Below are 18,987 nucleotides of genomic sequence, written 5' to 3' on the forward strand. Positions count from 1 at the left end.
CAGAGGAACCTGAACTTCCCTATGAAGAGGCAAAAGAAGAAATGAAGCCGTACACTCCAAGTAAGGATTTTAGGGAGAATAAAGAACAAATAGGATCAATTTATCATTGTGTCCCCAGAGGCTCCATATCCAGCCCAATTATATCCAATCACTGACATGCTAATGAATTCTAAATACTGTACTTGCTACTGAGTAAGGGATTGGGCTGCTCTTTGCTAATATACAGGTATGGGATCTGTTATCTATGACTCCAAATTACGTAAATACCCTTATCTGGAGAACACAAGGTTCTGACCATTCGGGATAATGGGTCCCATACCTGTACAGATTTCTTATTCAGGGAAATAATCCCGTTACTAGAATCCAACAAGCATTGTGATCCATTGACAAAGGACCTTGGTCTCACGCTATTGGCTAACAGGAACAAACAGTACTGGGATGCACTGGGCACGCCCACAGCAGCTACACCCCAATATTCCCATAGTTTGTAAATAGATTCCATAATATCAAAATGGTGGATATTTTATATACTGTTTGTTTTGTTTTTTCCCCCAGTTTCTTTTAAGAAATGCTGTGAGAAGATCAAGATGCGTGTGGTGAGTTTTGGGTCTTGTTTGGGGGGGCCCCTATGGAATGGCAAGTAATTGAAAGTAATTGTCAGCCCCGCCTCTATGCCTAAGGCCTAAGGAATAGGGGCGGGGCAGGCAATATATGATTGACAGCTGGGATTTATAATCACCTTTATAATGGGTATGGGTATGGTGATAAAAAGGAGTTTGGGTTTCATGTTTCATTTGAATAGGACTTTTATCATACAGCTTGTTATGTCTGGGTGACAGGGCTCCTTTAAGATGATCTGTTTTTTGCCCTTGTTATAGGATTTGGATAGCTACTTTGCATCTTCGGCTGAGTATTCTACGGAATATCCTGAAGCCTTTGAGCTCGAAATGAAGCCGTACACTCCAAGTAAGGATTTTAGGGAGAATAAAGAACAAATAGGATCAATTAATCATTGTGTCCCCAGAGGCTCCATATCCAGCCCAATTATATCCAATCACTAACATGCTAATGAATTCTAAATACTGTACTTGCTACTGAGTAAGGGATTGGTCTGCTCTTTGCTAATATACAGGTATGGGATCTGTTATCTGGACACAGATATCCAGAGAGCTCCGAATTACGGAAAGGCCATCTCCTATAGACTCCATTTTAATCAAATAATTCAGATTTTTGAAAACGATTTCTTTTTTCTCTGTAATAATAAAACAGTACATGTACTTGATCCCAACTAAGATATAATTACCCCTTATTGGGGCAGAACAGCCCTATTGGGTTTATTTAATGGTTAAATGATTCCCTTTTCTCTGTAATAATAAAACAGTACCTGTACTTGATCTCAACTAAGATATAATTACCCCTTATTGGGGCAGAACAGCCCTATTGGGTTTATTTAATGGTTAAATGATTCCCTTTTCTCTGTAATAATAAAACAGTACCTGTACTTGATCCCAACTAAGATATAATTACCCCTTATTGGGGCAGAACAGCCCTATTGGGTTTATTTAATGGTTAAATGATTCCCTTTTCTCTGTAATAATAAAACAGTACCTGTACTTGATCTCAACTAAGATATAATTACCCCTTATTGGGGCAGAACAGCCCTATTGGGTTTATTTAATGGTTAAATGATTCCCTTTTCTCTGTAATAATAAAACAGTACCTGTACTTGATCCCAACTAAGATATAATTACCCCTTATTGGGGCAGAACAGCCCTATTGGGTTTATTTAATGGTTAAATGATTCCCTTTTCTCTGTAATAATAAAACAGTACCTGTACTTGATCCCAACTAAGATATAATTACCCCTTATTGGGCAGAACAGCCCTATTGGGTTTATTTAATGGTTAAATGATTCCCTTTTCTCTGTAATAATAAAACAGTACCTGTACTTGATCTCAACTAAGATATAATTACCCCTTATTGGGGCAGAACAGCCCTATTGGGTTTATTTAATGGTTAAATGATTCCCTTTTCTCTGTAATAATAAAACAGAACCTTGTACAGTACTTGGTCTCAACTATGATAAAATGACTTAATGACTCCAAATTACGTAAAAACCCTTATCTGGAGAACACAAGGTTCTGAGCATTCTGGATAATGGGTCCCATACCTGTACAGATTTCTTATTCAGGGAAATAATCCCCTTAATAGAATCCAAAAAGCATTGTGGTCCATTGACAAAGGATCTTGGTCTCACACTATTGGCTAACAGGAACAAACAGTACTGGGATGCACTGGGCACGCCCACAGCAGCTACACCCCAATATTCCCATAGTTTGTAAATAGATTCCATAATATCAAAATGGTGGATATTTTATATACTGTTTGTTTTGTTTTTCCCCCAGTTTCTTTTAAGAAATGCTGTGAGAAGATCAAGATGCGTGTGGTGAGTTTTGGGTCTTGTTTGGGGGGGCCCCTATGGAATGGCAAGTAATTGAAAGTAATTGTCAGCCCCGCCTCCATGCCTAAGGCCTAAGGAATAGAGGCGGGGCAGGCAATATATGATTGACAGCTGGGATTTATAATCACCTTTATAATGGGTATGGGTATGGTGATAAAAAGGAGTTTGGGTTTCATGTTTCATTTGAATAGGACTTTTATCATACAGCTTGTTATGTCTGGGTGACAGGGCTCCTTTAAGATGATCTGTTTTTTGCCCTTGTTATAGGATTGGGACAGCTACTTTGCACCTTGGGCTGAGTATTCTACGGAATATCCTGAAGCCTTTGAGCGTGAAGAGGAGCAGCGAGAGCTATTTAAGCCGCTCACTCCAGGTAAGGATCATTAGGAACTGGAGTCTCTGATCATAACGGCAAATATGACCCATAACCCCATTTAATTATGGAAGAGGGAGATTTATCAACGTTCAAGATTGATTTTTTTTCACGATTTGAGTTTTTAAGAGCTCAAAATTAACAATTTGAGTTATGGGTCAACACTCTAATGTCTGGTATTTATTAAGGGAAAATCTTCACCATCTAAAACCTTGTGAGATTCTAAACTAACTAAACCAAGACTAAAACTAAAAAGTCTCCCAAAGGGTCTTTCCATTTGCCCAATCATTTAATCTGTACAGTCACTAATGGTGCTTGGTACAAACTAGTAGCTAAACCATTATTTGTCCCCCCCAGATTACTGTTTGACACAAACCGAAGATGATGAACGGGAGCCACTGGTGAGTTTGTTGTAAATAGGTTGCCATTAGCCATTTCTTGTAGTAAACTGTTCCAAACTAGTTGTTTACAGGGCAGGGTAATTGCCTTTTTTAAGGTCAGAGACCGGCAAGATACGGGATAGGGTACATTATCTGTTAGTCATTATACTAAGCCTTAGAGCTACGTATAGGGAGTCTCAGTGGTGCTACTTACTGCCAACTAATACACTCATTATCACAGCCTTAGGGAACTTGAATTCTTAACTTGCTACTCATGAAATGAGCTTTGTGTTACAAATCCACTGTCAACTGAGATTTTACTACTCTCACGGTTATAAAATAGCGCACTTCTTGCATTGAGTTTTGTATTATTTTTACCCCAGGTTCTTAACGTTCTCTTTTGTACTTCCCCTACTACTATAGGGCTGTAGCAGCGACATCCCACCTATTGGCTCCCAGGACAGCGATGAAGTCGGACCCTATGACAGTCTGATTAAGTGGTTTAAAATAGAGGTGGAGGATGCGCTAAATAGAATATTTGATGCAGGTAAGGTTTGTAAAGGGTCAAACTCGGCAAAATCAATGCTACTGGCCAAACCGAATCCTTAAATCATGTGATGTTTTGTCACATAAACACAAAAGTTGAAATTTTTTAGTGCAGTTCTCTTTAACCCTCCCTTATTTGCAGTCAGTTCGGGATTTAGCCAAATCTTTTACAAAGGATTTGGGGGGGATCAGTCGAACTCTAAAATAGTGGATTCGGTGCATCCCTAATTAGAAGTGAGCAGGGGGTGTGGTTTTGTGGAAAAAGGGGCTTGGCTTGGTCAGGAATGGCTGCTTGAATATTACCACTAATAACGGGCCAGGCTCTACCTTTAGCGGCAATAGCCTCCTACATTTTTCTTCTATTTTCTTTAAACAATAAGACAGGTTTCCATTTGCCCAATCAGTATGTCTGTACAGTAATGGTGTTTGGTACAAACTAGTAGCTAAACCATTATTTGTTTCCCCCCCCCAGATCCTCCTACGATGCAAATGGAAATTGAAGATATTGAATTGGAGCCACTGGTAAGTTCCTTGTTTGGGAGGGATAGTAAAATCAGTAACTTGGCTTTTCCTATGTGACAATGCTACATGACAGGGTACATTATCTGTCAGTCATTATACGAAGTTTCACTGTAAACTATGGTTTTATTATTCCCCTGGTTCTAAAATATTGCATTGATTTTTATTTTATTTTTACTCCAGGTTCTTAACATTCTCTTTTGTACTTCCCCTACTACTATAGAGCTGTAGCAGCGACATCCCACCTATTGGCTCCCAGGACAGCGATGAAGTTGGACCCTATGACAGTCTGATAAAGTGGTTTAAAATAGAGGTGGAGGATGCTCTAAATAGAATATTTGCTCCAGGTAAGGTTTGTAAGGGGTAGGACCTTCTGCTCCAAAATAGCAAATATGACCCTTACCCCATTTATACAAATATAAATCGTACCGCAAATTCGAGTTTTTTAAAAGCCCAACTGAGAAAAGATCAAACTTGACCATTGACTGTAAGGAACCCCCTACCCAATCATTTATCAGTACGGTTCCTATTGGCTTCCTATTAGCTACAAATTGATTAAGTTCAGTAGTTTAACCATTACTTTTCTTTCCCCCAGCTGTCAGAACACATTGCTGGATGGAAGATGAAGATTCTACCTCACAGGTGAGGCCACAGGGCCCAGGGCCAGAATTTGAAAAAGACTTTTGTATCTGTGGATTTGTTCATTTCTAATCATTTTATATTATACAGCATTGTGTTAAATGAATGTAATTCCTGCACCCGTTCCCAGTTTGGCTTTAAAGGTTCCTAAGATTCCCCTTTTTCTGCTTCTCATTGCTACAGGATTCTGGTAGCAGCTTTGCTTCTACCGCTGATAGTTCCTTGGTACAGGAGGTACCTGTACCCTTTATATTGGATGACAGTGATAGAGAATCGATCGACCAAGAGGAGGTACCTGTACCCTTTATATTGGATGACAGTGATAGAGAATCGATCGACCAAGAGGAGGTACCTGTACCCTTTATATTGGATGACAGTGACAGAGAATCGATCGACCAAGAGGAGGTACCTGTACCCTTTATATTGGATGACAGTGATAAAGAATCGATCGACCAAGAGGAGGTACTTAGGCCGATCCCTCCAGGTAATGTTTGCCAATCAGTATGTCTGTACAGTAATGGTGTTTGGTACAAACTAGTAGCTAAACCATTATTTGTTCCCCCCCCCAGATCCTTCTACGATGCAACTGGAAATTGAAGATCTTGATCTGGAGAACCAGTAAGTTCCTTGTTTGGGAGGGATAATAAAATCCGTGACTTTTTCCCATGATATTTCATAGGCCGTAGGGCTCATTCATAGATGCTAAATAGCTTCCCATTGGCCATTAATTGTAGTACAACTGCCAAGACTTGTTGTTTACTGGTTGCTATTGACAACTGTACTTGAGTAAATTAACAGCTATGTAACAAAAAGATATGTGATTTTAAGGATTTGGATCAGCCAAAATTTGGCCGAATCCCGAACCGAATCCTGGATTTGGTGCATCCCTAGTTTTTCCACTAAATAAAATGTATGTGCAGTTACCATATCTGAGTATACAGCCTATAGAATAAACCCACTCATAAACAATTTACCCTTTGAGGCCCTTGCGGCAGTCAGAATTCCCCCAGTACCGAAACCCTTAGTGTAAAGGATAATTAATACAAAATAAATATTGACGCAGGATATAAAGTCACTTGGGTTGGGAGGGTCTGTAACCGTATATTATTTGTAGCTAAATGGCCCCTATTGCTTTTTAAGGTTTCATTTGTGTGATTTTATTTGTTTTTTTTTTTTGCAGATATTAGACTGGGAGGCATTCGAGAAGAAACCCGAGCTCTGGACTGAGAATGGACTGAGCCAGGAGATCCAGAAATGCTCTGTTATGAATTTCTGTGAAATATAAAAAGCAGAACCCTCAACTGTGGGGGGGCCCAGGGGAGAGACTGACCAATGAGGAGCCAGAAAGTATATTTATATCCCCTGGGGCCCTGCCCGTGCCATATACAAGCATGGGGGGGGTGGTGGAGGGATTTTCTGGTAGCGACTCAGGTCACATGTGGGGTATTTTGATCCCCATCTCTTATCTGTGGAAATGTCTCTGTGGAAATAAGAGATGCTTATTGTTAAACCAAATAAAAATGGACGCCTTATGATTAATATGATTATTACTTGCCCTTTGCGCCATGTGCTCCCTATCCTTGTGTCACAAACACACGCTTGGTTTCTTACAGACAATGCAAAAACTATATTTCTCCCATTCAGCGGGGGAGGGATTATAAAGGGCACACTCTCACATGTGCTTTCCCACAGCTCGCTCTCCCAGGGGGGTATTTAGGTGCCACCCTAGGCCTAAACGCGCCCTCAGGTTGCGGGAGTGATGCCACTTCCTGCCGATACTCACTGAGACCCCTCTGCCCCCCCCAGCATTGCCCCAGATTTCAATAGGATTGATCTGGCGGGGGCTGGGGCAGTGTCTTATTATATGGCAGGGTTCCCTTTAGAATCTCACAATTATAATTTGTACAAAAAACAAATAGTTTTGCTTGGGTTCATACTGTATTTCCCATATGTCCTGCAATCACTAGCATTGGCTGCATAACTGGATTTATTTTGTGCCACTAGCCCACCACCCGCCTGCTTGGCTAATGATTAAATCCATGTTAGCTATTCCTTTCTCAGGAGACATTATACGGTACAGAGGTTTCTTTATCCTATTAAAATTACTGAAACAATTCCAATTACTGGAAGGGGTAATAATACTCTAGGCCCATACAGCGCAGCTGCAGTTGTGCAACTTTACACACAATGGTGGCATGGAAAATGCCATTCTATAGGTACTTGGGGCTAAAGCTGCAATCTCTACACTGGGCAGCGCTATTTCCATCCTGCCTCCTCTTGCACATCTTGTGATTCTGGGGGGCCCATAGGTCCCACAGTGGGCTGTGTCAGCACTTGCACCTAATGAATGGATGGCATTCTGACAAGCAGAACTGACAACATCTGAACTCAATTGCCTCAAAGAGTGCATGTAACTGCCAGGGTCGGACTGGGAAAAAACCCGGTGGGCCCTGCCGGTCCAGACCCGATCCCCGTGGCACTACCCCACCCAAAGATCTCCCTCATTGTGCATAAGGTAAAACTAAAGCAGGCATGTTTGGGGGAGGGAGTTAGGCAGGTCCCCAGAGGGAGTGTGGGGGCCAGGGTGGGGCCCCTGGGAGGCCTGGGTCCTGCACCCCCCAATCCAATCCAGGTAACTGCACTTTTGCCTCAATAGCACTTTAGCTGCATCATGTGCCCCCTCAAGGCCACAACACTGGAATTATGAAGAAAACACTGCATTGTGGGTAAGCAACATGGCAACTTGAAATTACTACATCTACTACAGTTAAGATAAAGAAAAAAAAGAAGAGAAACTAAACCCTGTGCACCCTGGATCAGACTCCAAACAATAACTCAGGAGTCCCAGCACATTGTTACCGAGAGAAAATGGCCCCTGATCCCATTAAATTAGCCCCCAACACAGGAGGCACCCTGGACTGAGTACAGGATCAGGTCACCAGTCACATATTTTCTCCCCTGCACTAGAGGGCGCTGTACGTGCCGTATCTGTACCTCTATGGGCTGCTAATGCCCTGGCACACAGATCCACACTGTCTCACAACTTCACCTCAATAATAGATCCCAAGTGATTAACACAGAAGTGGCATATAGATTTATGTTTTGCTGAAGGGGGCAATACCAGAATCTTCAATTAAATTCAACACTATGGGGATCACGGGTTACTCCTGAGGGGACTGGGGCTAAGACAGTGGGTCAGTGGCACCCTGATTGGTTCTGGGGCAAGAACAAGGGACCAGGGCTTACTCCTGAGGGGACTGGGTCAAGAACCAGATATCAGGGGGCAGTCTTGAGAGGCCTAGGGCAAGGACAATGGGAATTGAACCCTTATAAATCCAAATGGGCTGGGCCAACCCTTATGGGTCCTGAGGCAAGAACTAGGAGAAGGGGGTGATGGGTAACCCTATTTGGTTGTGGGGCAAGGCATCATGTGACAGTGCTGTGAGAGCTGATGTGAGTAGAGGGATAAGGGGATACTGCTGAAGGGCCAAGGTAAGGGGTGAGTGTGCCCTACTGGCGGTGCCCCACAGCGCCCCTTTCCTACAGGGGCCAGTAATACACGGTTCAGCCCCAGTTTGCCTGTAGCACCCAGTGCGCATGTGCGCACAAAGCGACGTCGGCTCTACGCGCACCGGAAGTGGCCGTGCGTCGGCTTTCCCTCCCCCTCACTCTCTTTCTCTGGCGTGGCGGACATGCTGCAGCTGCACTAACCGGGCCCGCCATTACCCGCCGCAATGCCGGCCTACTTCCAGCGCCCAGAGAACGCCCTCAAGCGGGCTAACGGTGAGTAGGCAGCCGGGGTCTCTCTGGGCTCCGGGTGTTTCTGGTCCGGGGCGCCGGGAGGCTCCCCTGGGTACGGCGTGGGGGCGCTATGGCTGTCACTGCGGGGCCGGGCATATGGGGAGGCCGCAGGGCCTTGTTCCGAACGTACCGCCGGCTATGCACTTATTCCCCCGGCCTGCCCCTGTGTGTGCGGCCTTCTCTTTCCCACAAGGCCTAGCGTAATGCCGGGGCCTCATTGGCCTGGTACAACCCTGTGACTCCGCAACCCCAGGCCCCGTGTGAGCAGCCCTGCAATTGGTCTCTCAGTCCCGGGGATGTGCGAGCAGCCTTTTATGTGACTACTTACCTCCTGGCTCAGTGGCCCTGACCCGGTGCTGCTCTGTTTGGGCTTCCTAAACCCACAATGTGTGTCTGTATGTGCCCCCCCACCCCAGGGCCTGTGCCAGCTGGTCTGTATGTGCCCCCCAACCCCAGGGCCTGTGCCAGCTGGTCTGTATGTGCCCCCAACCCCAGGGCCTGTGCCAGCTGGTCTGTATGTGCCCCCCAACCCCAGGGCCTGTGCCAGCTGGTCTGTATGTGCCCCCCACCCCAGGGCCTGTGCCAGCTGGTCTGTATGTGCCCCCAACCCCAGGGCCTGTGCCAGCTGGTCTGTATGTGCCCCCACCCCAGGGCCTGTGCCAGCTGGTCTGTATGTGCCCCAACCCATGGCCTGTGCCAGCTGGTCTGTATGTGCCCCCCAACCCCAGGGCCTGTGCCAGCTGCTCTGTATGTGCCCCCCAACCCCATGGCCTGTGCCAGCTGGTCTGTATGTTGCCCCCCAACCCATGGCCTGTGCCAGCTGGTCTGTATGTGCCCCCAACCCAGGGCCTGTGCCAGCTGGTCTGTATGTGCCCCCCAACCCCAGGGCCTGTGCCAGCTGCTCTGTATGTGCCCCCAACCCCAGGGCCTGTGCCAGCTGGTCTGTATGTGCCCCCCAACCCCATGGCCTGTGCCAGCTTATCTGTATGTGCCCCCCAACCCATGGCCTGTGGCCAGCTGTTTTGTATGTGCCCCCACCCCATGGCCTGTGCCAGCTGGTCTGTATGTGCCCCCAACCCCATGGCCTGTGCCAGCTGGATCTGTATGTGCCCCCAACCCCATGGCCTGTGCCAGCTGCTCTGTATGTGCCCAACCCCATGGCCTGTGCCAGCTGGTATGTATGTGCCACCAACCCACGGCCTGTGCCAGCTGGTTCTGTATGTGTCCCCCAACCCCACGGCCTGTGCCAGCTTCTCTGTATGTGCCCCCAACCCCAGGGCCTGTGCCAGCTGGTCTGTATGTGCCCCCCAACCCCATGGCCTGTGCCAGCTGGTCTGTATGTGCCCCCAACCCCAGGGCCTGTGCCAGCTGGTCTGTATGTGCCCCCCAACCCCAGGGCCTGTGCCAGCTGCTCTGTATGTGCCCCCCAACCCCAGGGCCTGTGCCAGCTGGTCTGTATGTGCCCCCCAACCCCAGGGCCTGTGCCAGCTGCTCTGTATGTGCCCCCCACCCAGGGCTGTGCAGCTGCTCTGTATGTGCCCCCCAACCCCAGGGCCTGTGCCAGCTGCTCTGTATGTGCCCCCCAACCCCCAGGGCCTGTGCCAGCTGCTCTGTATGTGCCCCCAACCCCATGGCCTGTGCCAGCTGGTCTGTATGTGCCCCCCAACCCCATGGCCTGTGCCAGCTGGTCTGTATGTGCCCAACCCCATGGCCTGTGCCAGCTGGTCTGTATGTGCCCCCCAACCCCATGGCCTGTGCCAGCTGCTCTGTATGTGCCCCCAACCCCAGGGCCTGTGCCAGCTGGTCTGTATGTGCCCCCAACCCCATGGCCTGTGCCAGCTGGTCTGTATGTGCCCCCCAACCCCATGGCCTGTGCCAGCTGGTCTGTATGTGCCCCCAACCCCATGGCCTGTGCCAGCTGGTCTGTGTCTCTTACCAACCGCTGAACTGACCTGTGCTGCTTTCTGTGTCGTTCCCAACAATAAGGCCAGTGCCAGCAGATCTCTCCGTGCCCACGGGCCAATGTAGCGCCTTTTCCTGTGTCACCGGGGAATCATCATTATTATTAAACTCCTATTTATAAAGTGATTTCTTGATTACCCATACCTGTACCATATTGACTGGTATCATAAGGCCTTAGAAAACTTAGCTCAGTAATACTCAGTACTGGCACAGTGGGACATTGGGAGATGCCTGGACCTTGGAACTTCTCTCTGCCAGACGTGGAGACTGAGCAAACACATTGGCAGCTAGTTGTGCCCATAGGAAGGGGGAGTATATTTTTACAAAGGGGATTTATCTCCTCTAGTTTAGTTTTAAACTATTTATAAATGATTAAAGGACAAGTCAACCCAAAAATATTTTGTGCCTAATAACCGAAAACCTCATTCCAGCACTTTCAATAAACATACATTACAAAGTTATTTGTATATATATATAATTGCTATTAGAAGCAGTGTTTGCCTGTCCTTTTCTATTCCCTGCTATTGGAAGTTGCTTGGCATTGTTTTCTTTTATTAGGTAAAATATTTCTGGTGTTGACATGGCCTTTAACCCCTGGTGGATTTGGTCTTCCTCCCCAGTGCCCTAAGTTATAATTAGAAGCTCTTATTAGGGTAGATAGCATGCTGTACTGTATGGGGCCAGTAATGCTTTTCTGGAACAATCTGAGCAGCAACTTGTAAACAGATCTGCCTTGGGTTATGTTTGCTGCTAGTTGTGACTGCGTACAGACTCCCAGGTATGGAGTCATGAGTCGGGCAGTAACTGAGCCAGGCTGGGACTCCATGGTTTGGGCCGATTGGCCTTCCGGCTTAGTATGGATACAGTGTGGTTGGGGCGCATTCTGATGGGGCATTAGTTGGGTTTGAACGTGCAGAGTTACCCCTGACTTAAGGTATGGAGATCCGACTTACAGAAAGACCCCATATCTGTAAAACGACAGGTCTCCAGCATTCTGCATAACAGGTCCCACACCTGTACTGATTTGTTGGTTGCTGTTGGAAGTTGCAGTCAGTCTGTGGGTGACTTTCCACCCAATCAAACACATCTGCCTGGCCGCCGGGGGGGGGCTTAGTATTAAGAGAGGTCCCAGGCAAATTTTCTAATTGTTCTTATAAATAATGTTATTTGTATTGGTACTTCATTCAGTACTGCAACATTACCCCCCCCCCCCCCCCCCCCCCCCGTGCTTCTGCTTTGTCCGTCACCCCCCATTCACTGGCCCCTATACATATATATTGCTGACTGTGTAGCAGTCACCAGGCCGCTGGTTGGGTTTTTCCTGAGCTCAGCTTCATATTGTACTTCCCCCATCATAGGCCATTGGCCCCAGCTGTGCTCTCTAGCAATGCAGCTGCAATCTTTAAAGGACAAGTCAACACAAAATATACATTTTTGCTTAATAAAAGAAAACATAATTCTAAGCAACTTTGCAATATACATTTATTAAAATTTGCCAATGTTTTTTTTTTTTTTTTTTTTAACTTTAACACAAGGCAGCAGCCTGACAGACCTATGTTGCTGGAGGAGAACAACCTTTGCAACATTGTTTAAAAAGTAACCGCCAGAAGGTCAGCAAATGCTTTCAATAGCAATTGCTATCGAACCCCCATTATCCAGAAAGTTTCGAATTACAGAAAGGCCATCTCCCATAGATTCCATTGTAATCAAATAATTCACATTTTTAAAAATGGTTTGCTTTTCTCTGTAATAATAAAACAGTACCTGTACTGATCCCAACTAAGGTATAATTACCCCTTATTGGGGGCAGAACAGCCCTATTGGATTTATTTCATGGTTAAATGATTCCCTTTTCTCTGTAATAATAAAAACAGTACCTGTACTTGATCCCAACTAAGATATAATTACCCCTTATTGGGGCAGAACAGCCCTATTGGGTTTATTTAATGGTTAAATGATTCCCTTTTCTCTGTAATAATAAAACAGTACCTGTACTTGATCCCAACTAAGATATAATTACCCCTTATTGGGGACAGAACAGTCCTATTGGGTTTATTTAATGGTTAAATGATTCCCTTTTCTCTGTAATAATAAAACAGTACCTGTACTTGATCCCAACTAAGATATAATTACCCCTTATTGGGGCAGACCAGCCCTATTGGGTTTATTTAATGGTTAAATGATTCCCTTTTCTCTGTAATAATAAAACAGTACCTGTACTTGATCCCAACTAAGATATAATTACCCCTTATTGGGGGCAGAACAGCCCTATTGGGTTTATTTAATGGTTAAATGATTCCCTTTTCTCTGTAATAATAAAACAGTACCTGTACTTGATCCCAACTAAGATATAATTACCCCCTTATTGGGGGCAGACAGCCCTATTGGGTTTATTTCATGGTTAAATGATTCCCTTTTCTCTGTAATAATAAAACAGTACCTGTACTTGATCCCAACTAAGATATAATTACCCCTTATTTGGGGCAGAACAGCCCTATTGGGTTTATTTCATGGTTAAATGATTCCCTTTTCTCTGTAATAATAAAACAGTACCTGTACTTGATCCCAACTAATAAGAAATTTTCAACATTTTGAATAAATTCACATTGGAAAGTTGCCTGGAATTATGTTTTCTTTTATTAGGCAAAAAATTGTTTTAGGGTTGATATGTCCATTAACAACATGAATGACATTTTAAAGGGGAAACAGGTTTTTGTTTCCACGTTAGCAGCTTTGGCAAAGTATATTTGGTTGCATTATGCAGCCCGGCTACACCCCAGAGGGGAAATTACGGTATCTGCAGTAATGTATGTACCCTTTGGCTTTCAGCAGAATATTTGTTTGCCCTCTATAGTTTTCCATTCCCTCCCCATAGATACAGAGGGTACCTTACAAGTGTTTGGACCTAAAGGTCCCCATAACACGGGCCGATAGTAGCTGCCGATATGGGTCCTTAAGGTGGCCATACACGAGGCGATTTCGCTCGTTGTGCGATGAACGATTATATCGACAAACGATCGTATGGCGATCGAGTTCCCATACGATATGCCATCCACAGGGCAACGATAATTCGGGAAAGATTTTGTCGCATCATTATCGTAAAAATACCTACGATCGTACATCTACGTACGATCGATGTCGTTGACTTCCGCTGCTGGCAATCGTGGACATGCGCAGAGAACAATCGTTGAAAGACAAAATGTCTGAACACTCACACCAACTGGCAGATTTTATCGTTTAACGACCAAAAATTTTTAAAACCTGGCCGATCGATTTTGGGGACGATAATGTCGGCTCGTTTAGTGGGCCGACGATCGTTCGTACACCACCAACTATACGATAACTTAACGATAGCATCGGATCGTTCGGGAATCGGTCGTTTTAAGTAAAAAATCGGTCCGTGTATGGCCACCTTTAGACTGATTTCGACTGCTTTACACTGGCCCAAAGGAAACAATGTGTGTAAACTTTTAAATGTGTTTTTATTTATTTTTTTGTAATTTGTCTTGTGTCCCCCTACCCCACAGAGTTCCTTGAGGTTGGTAAGAAGCAACCAGCCCTTGACGTTTTATAACGACGTGATAAAGAGCAAAAAGCACCGACATGGCAAGAAATTCACGAGCCGATTATGCTCAAGTACCTGGAGCTCTTGCGTGGATCTGCCGAAAGAGTCACCTGGCCAAGGAGGGCCTGTACCAGTACAAAGAACATCTGCCAGCAGGTATGGGGTACCAACCGTACAGAGGGGCCCCGGGGCATTTGGAACCGCACACTGTCAGCCTCTCAGTGGAGCAACACTCCTTTCTGCCCTGTAGGTTAACATCAAGTCATTAGAAGATGTCGTTCGCGCTTACCTTAAGCTGGCCGAGGAGAGGACGGAAGCGGCGAAAGAGTCTTCTCAGCAGATGGTGTTGGACATTGAAGATCTTGATAATATTCAGACTCCTGAAAGGTAAATGAGAGTTTTCATATCAGTTTGGGGAGCACAGGAAAACTGCTGTAAAGAGCTCCTCCCACTTGGAGGCAGGACACACCCACCTATGTAAGGTCAGCTTTCCAGATGGGTAAAAACAAAGAGGTGTTATTATTGGGGATCCCCATACCCATTATAAAAGCATTTAAAAGGGGTTCTGTGCAGTCTCAGTGTAAGCAATAGGTAGTCATTTGGATCTTTGTTCCTTGTGTTCTGCTGAGCGCTGTTAGCGGTGAGGACACTCAGGACCGTACGGATCGGCTGCTTCTGACTCCTTGGGTGAAGTTCCTTTGGGAGTCATACAGACAGTGCTTGGACCTGCTCAGGAACAACTCCAAAGTAGAGCGTCTTTACCATGACATTGCTCAGCAAGGTAATTGGTTTGTCAGTTATATTTTGATTAAAACCAAAAATACTGCCTCACATTGTTCTGTACCTGCCTCATTGTGAGTCCCTCCCACCCTTCAGAACGTGCTGCCATATAGATATAATGCTTTTCTCCGCAGCCTTCAAGTTCTGTCTGCTCTACACCCGAAAAGCCGAGTTCCGCAAGCTGTGCGACAATCTCCGGATGCATCTGAGCCAGATCCAGCGCCACCATAACCAGGAGCACTGCCATTAACCTGAACAACCCCGAGAGCCAGTCCATGCACTTGGAAACCAGGCTGGTTCAGGCTGGACAGTGCCATCAGTATGGAGCTCTGGCAGGTACGTACAGCTGGGATTAACTATAAGAATGCTGAGCTCTCATTGGTGCAGTTAATTCTCATTTAAATTCCCCCAGAGAAATCCATAATCAAACTTTTAAGGCCCTCATTTGTTGTGTATCTGCCCAGGTTAAATACAGGGCCAGCTCTTCTCCAGGCTCTTCCTTTTTATATTAATTATAGTTACCCGACATAGGTTCTTACCAGTCTACTTAATTCTCCTTAAAAGAGTCACTGATGGCATTCTTCTATACTTTGTTGCTAGTATCTGTGACCCTAGCAACCTGATCAGTTTAATGCCATTTGAGAACCTAGCAATCAAAATGGAATCGGGTGAAAATATGATGCAACGAATCCACTATCCAGGCTGGCCGAACCCCAATCCTTTGTGAAAGATTTGGTTGAATACTGAACTGAATGGGAATCCTTCAGAAGGAAGGGTTAAAGACAACTGTGATATTTTCAATTTCCGAGTTTGTGACAGAAGCTAGAAGCATGAATTTGGCCGAACCGTATCCTGAATTCGGTGCAACCCTAATGATTATTTGTAGCTGCCTTCAACGTGTTACATATTTTTACTTTGAATTGGATTCAATTTTATAGGATGTGGAAGACAGTCATTTTTTTAAACCACTTTTTAATTTATTTCCTTTGCCCTTTGCTCTTCTTTCTAAATAAACATTCATCTACTGAACCAACAACTTGTCTCATTGACCCTTTACAGGAAGCCTTCAAAGCTGTTGAGGATATACACGGGCTTTTCGCCTTATCTAAGAAGCCTCCAAAACCCCAGCTGATGGCAAATTATTACAATAAAGTCTCCACGGTGTTCTGGAAGTCCGGAAACACACTGTTCCACGCCTCCACCCTGCACCGACTGTATCACCTCTCCCGGGAAATGAGAAAGAATCTGACCCAAGAGGAAATGCAGAGGTGGGTAACTGTGCTCCAAGCGCAGTTCAGTTAAATCACTGAATTAACAAATTAAATGAGCAACTTTTGGCACTCAGTCAATTATTTCTTTTTTCTTTCTGGCTTTTCTTTAAACTGTCCTGCCTTACTCTGTGCCGCCCTTTTTGGCGGCAGATGGTGCTCTGTGATTAGCCCTCTGCATGAATTTGCAACTTTTCCCTCCATTCATGCTTTGTGCTGCCCATTGATATACACAGACTCTTGCTATCATACTTCATGAAATATTTCCCAAGACATTAAAAACTATAGCCATAATGTCAATTGAGGGGTTTATAGTTAAAGGGTAACTGCACCCAACCACTTTTCAATAATAAGATATAATTCTCATGTTTCTATTATACTAATATACACTGTTGAAAGTTATTTGTAATAATGGAATTGCCGGTAAAATGTATTGAAATGTTTATATTCTCGGCACTGCCGGGCTGGTTGTGACCAAGAAGTGAAGTGACATTGGTTTAAGCCCCTAGCTTGTCCCTCTCGCAGGGAAGTGGCTGTAAGGTTGGGTCTGTGTAACACCAGGAGCATTTTGGGCCCCAGGCTACTCTGAGGCAGCCCTCCTGATACATATATATAGATATATAGATAGAGAGAGATATAGATAGAGAGAGATATAGATAGAGAGAGATATAGATAGAGAGAGATATAGATAGAGAGAGATATAGATAGAGAGAGATATAGATAGAGAGAGATATAGATAGAGAGAGATATAGATAGAGAGAGATATAGATAGAGAGAGATTGATACAGAGACAGTTTGCAATTGGTCATCATTTTTTTTTATTTTTTATGGTGTATCCGTTATTTAGCTTTTTGTTCAGCAGATCTCCATTTGGTATTTTAGCAGCTGTCTGGTTGCTAGGGTCTTTTTTTATCCTAGCAGCCAGGCGGGGGTTTAAACAAGGGATGGCAATATGAATAGTAGAGGACCTGCACTGAAAGAGAAGTAATAAAAAGTAACAATAACAATAAAAATGTAGCCATAAAGAGCAATACTTTTTGGCTGCCGGGGTCACTGACAGCTGGAAAGAGGCAGAAGAGAAAGGCAAATCATTCGAAAACTATAAAAAATAATGAAAACAAAGTTGCTGGGAATAGGGCATTCTATAACATACTGAAAGATAACGTAAAGGTGAACCACCCCTTTAAGTGAATGGGTAGGCAGGGAAGAGCCATTTCCCTTTGTGCCCGGCAGGGCAGCTTTCCATACGGCACTTTTCAATGTCTCTCTGCCATTTGCGGTGGAAGTAGAGATACTTGTTATGTGCAACATGAAAAGAGAAGGAAAATTAGCAGCTTGACTTATTAGTGGTCATCGCTGTCAGTCACCTTCAGACACCATTATGAGTTGCCCATATAGTCGGGTATTCATTTGGCAAGGTGCCCAGTTTCATACATTGTGAGCAAAAGTCCCTACGATAATGGTTTGAGGCCAAAGGACACAGGTTGTTTCTCAGGGTGCTGCAGAGTTATATTTATTATAATAATAATAATAATAATAAAAATATATATATTTTTTAACCCTATAGGATGTCTACGAGGGTCCTGCTGGCTACTCTTTCCATCCCCATAACCCCGAGCGCACCGATATCGCTCGTCTCCTGGATATGGACGGTATCATTCTAGAGAAACAGCGGCGCTTGGCTACTTTGCTAGGACTGCAAGCTCCTCCCACTCGCGTCGGACTGATTAACGATATGGTAAGTTCTACTCCCATTGCCACAGGGCAGCTATGGAACACTAAAGCCAAAGTGATGAACTTTATTTTACTAATGTTCACTTGCCTCTTTTCAGGTGCGGTTTAATATGCTGCAGTACGTGGTTCCCGAGGTGAAGGAGTTGTACAACTGGTTGGAAATGGATTTCCACCCACTCAAACTCTGCACCCGCGTCACCAAGGTGGGGAGGACTTTTCCAAAATATCAGCCTGCTCGTTACTAATTTAAAGATTAGGGCTACGTAACCTTTCTGTTTAGTGTAATTGCTTTAGAACTAAAAGGCGAGTAAGGGAAAATGCCCTCTGACAGCCACTGCTTGTGCACTCAGCCCCTTCCACTAATCAGTTGGGTCTGTTTCAAGGGCATTTGCTGGGCTGTGTTCAACAGTTCAGAGAACACAAGCGCCCCTTGTGGTGGACAGTCCATATGTTTGGAACCATATTTTTAAGAGCACTTGTTTCATAGACAGCCCCCACACAGAAACCCTTTGTGTAAACAGGTACAGGTATGGAACCTGTTATCCAGAATGCTCGGGACCTGGTGTTTTCTGGTAAGGGATCTTTCCGAAATTTGGATCTCTATAACTTGTCTGCTAAAAATCATTTAACCATGAAATAAACCCAATAGAGTGTTCTGCCCCCAATAAGGGTAATTATATCTTAGTTGGATCAAGTACAGGTACTGTTTTATTATTACTGAGAAAAGGGAATCATTTAACCATGAAATAAACCCAAATAGGCTGTTCTGCCCCAATAAGGGGTAATTATATCTTAGTTGGGATCAAGTACAGGTACTTTTATTATTACAGAGAAAAGGGAATCATTTAACCATAAATAAACCCAATAGGGCTGTTCTGCCCAATAAGGGGTAATTATATCATAGTTGGGATCAAGAACATGCTTCCGAGCAATCCGGAACCAGCTGACTGCAATGTCTT

General features: G+C 44.7%; 1 protein-coding gene and 1 pseudogene across 1 annotated transcript; both read left to right on the forward strand.

Moving 5' to 3' along the window:
- Positions 1-587: 587 nt before the first annotated feature.
- LOC101733297 lies at positions 588-6,141 on the forward strand. Its single transcript, XM_018089663.2, has 12 exons — positions 588-596; positions 879-966; positions 2,406-2,446; positions 2,729-2,834; positions 3,192-3,235; positions 3,638-3,761; positions 4,233-4,282; positions 4,503-4,626; positions 4,875-4,921; positions 5,102-5,402; positions 5,488-5,536; positions 6,099-6,141. Exons 1-12 carry the CDS (start codon positions 588-590, stop codon positions 6,103-6,105), a joined length of 990 nt encoding a protein of 329 aa, XP_017945152.2. The 3' UTR covers positions 6,106-6,141.
- A 2,401-nt stretch (positions 6,142-8,542) lies between these two features.
- On the forward strand, positions 8,543-18,273 carry LOC116412127 (annotated as a pseudogene).
- Positions 18,274-18,987: the final 714 nt, after the last annotated feature.

Source organism: Xenopus tropicalis, chromosome 7, assembly GCF_000004195.4.
Source record: "Xenopus tropicalis strain Nigerian chromosome 7, UCB_Xtro_10.0, whole genome shotgun sequence".
NCBI classification, from domain to species: domain Eukaryota; kingdom Metazoa; phylum Chordata; class Amphibia; order Anura; family Pipidae; genus Xenopus; species Xenopus tropicalis.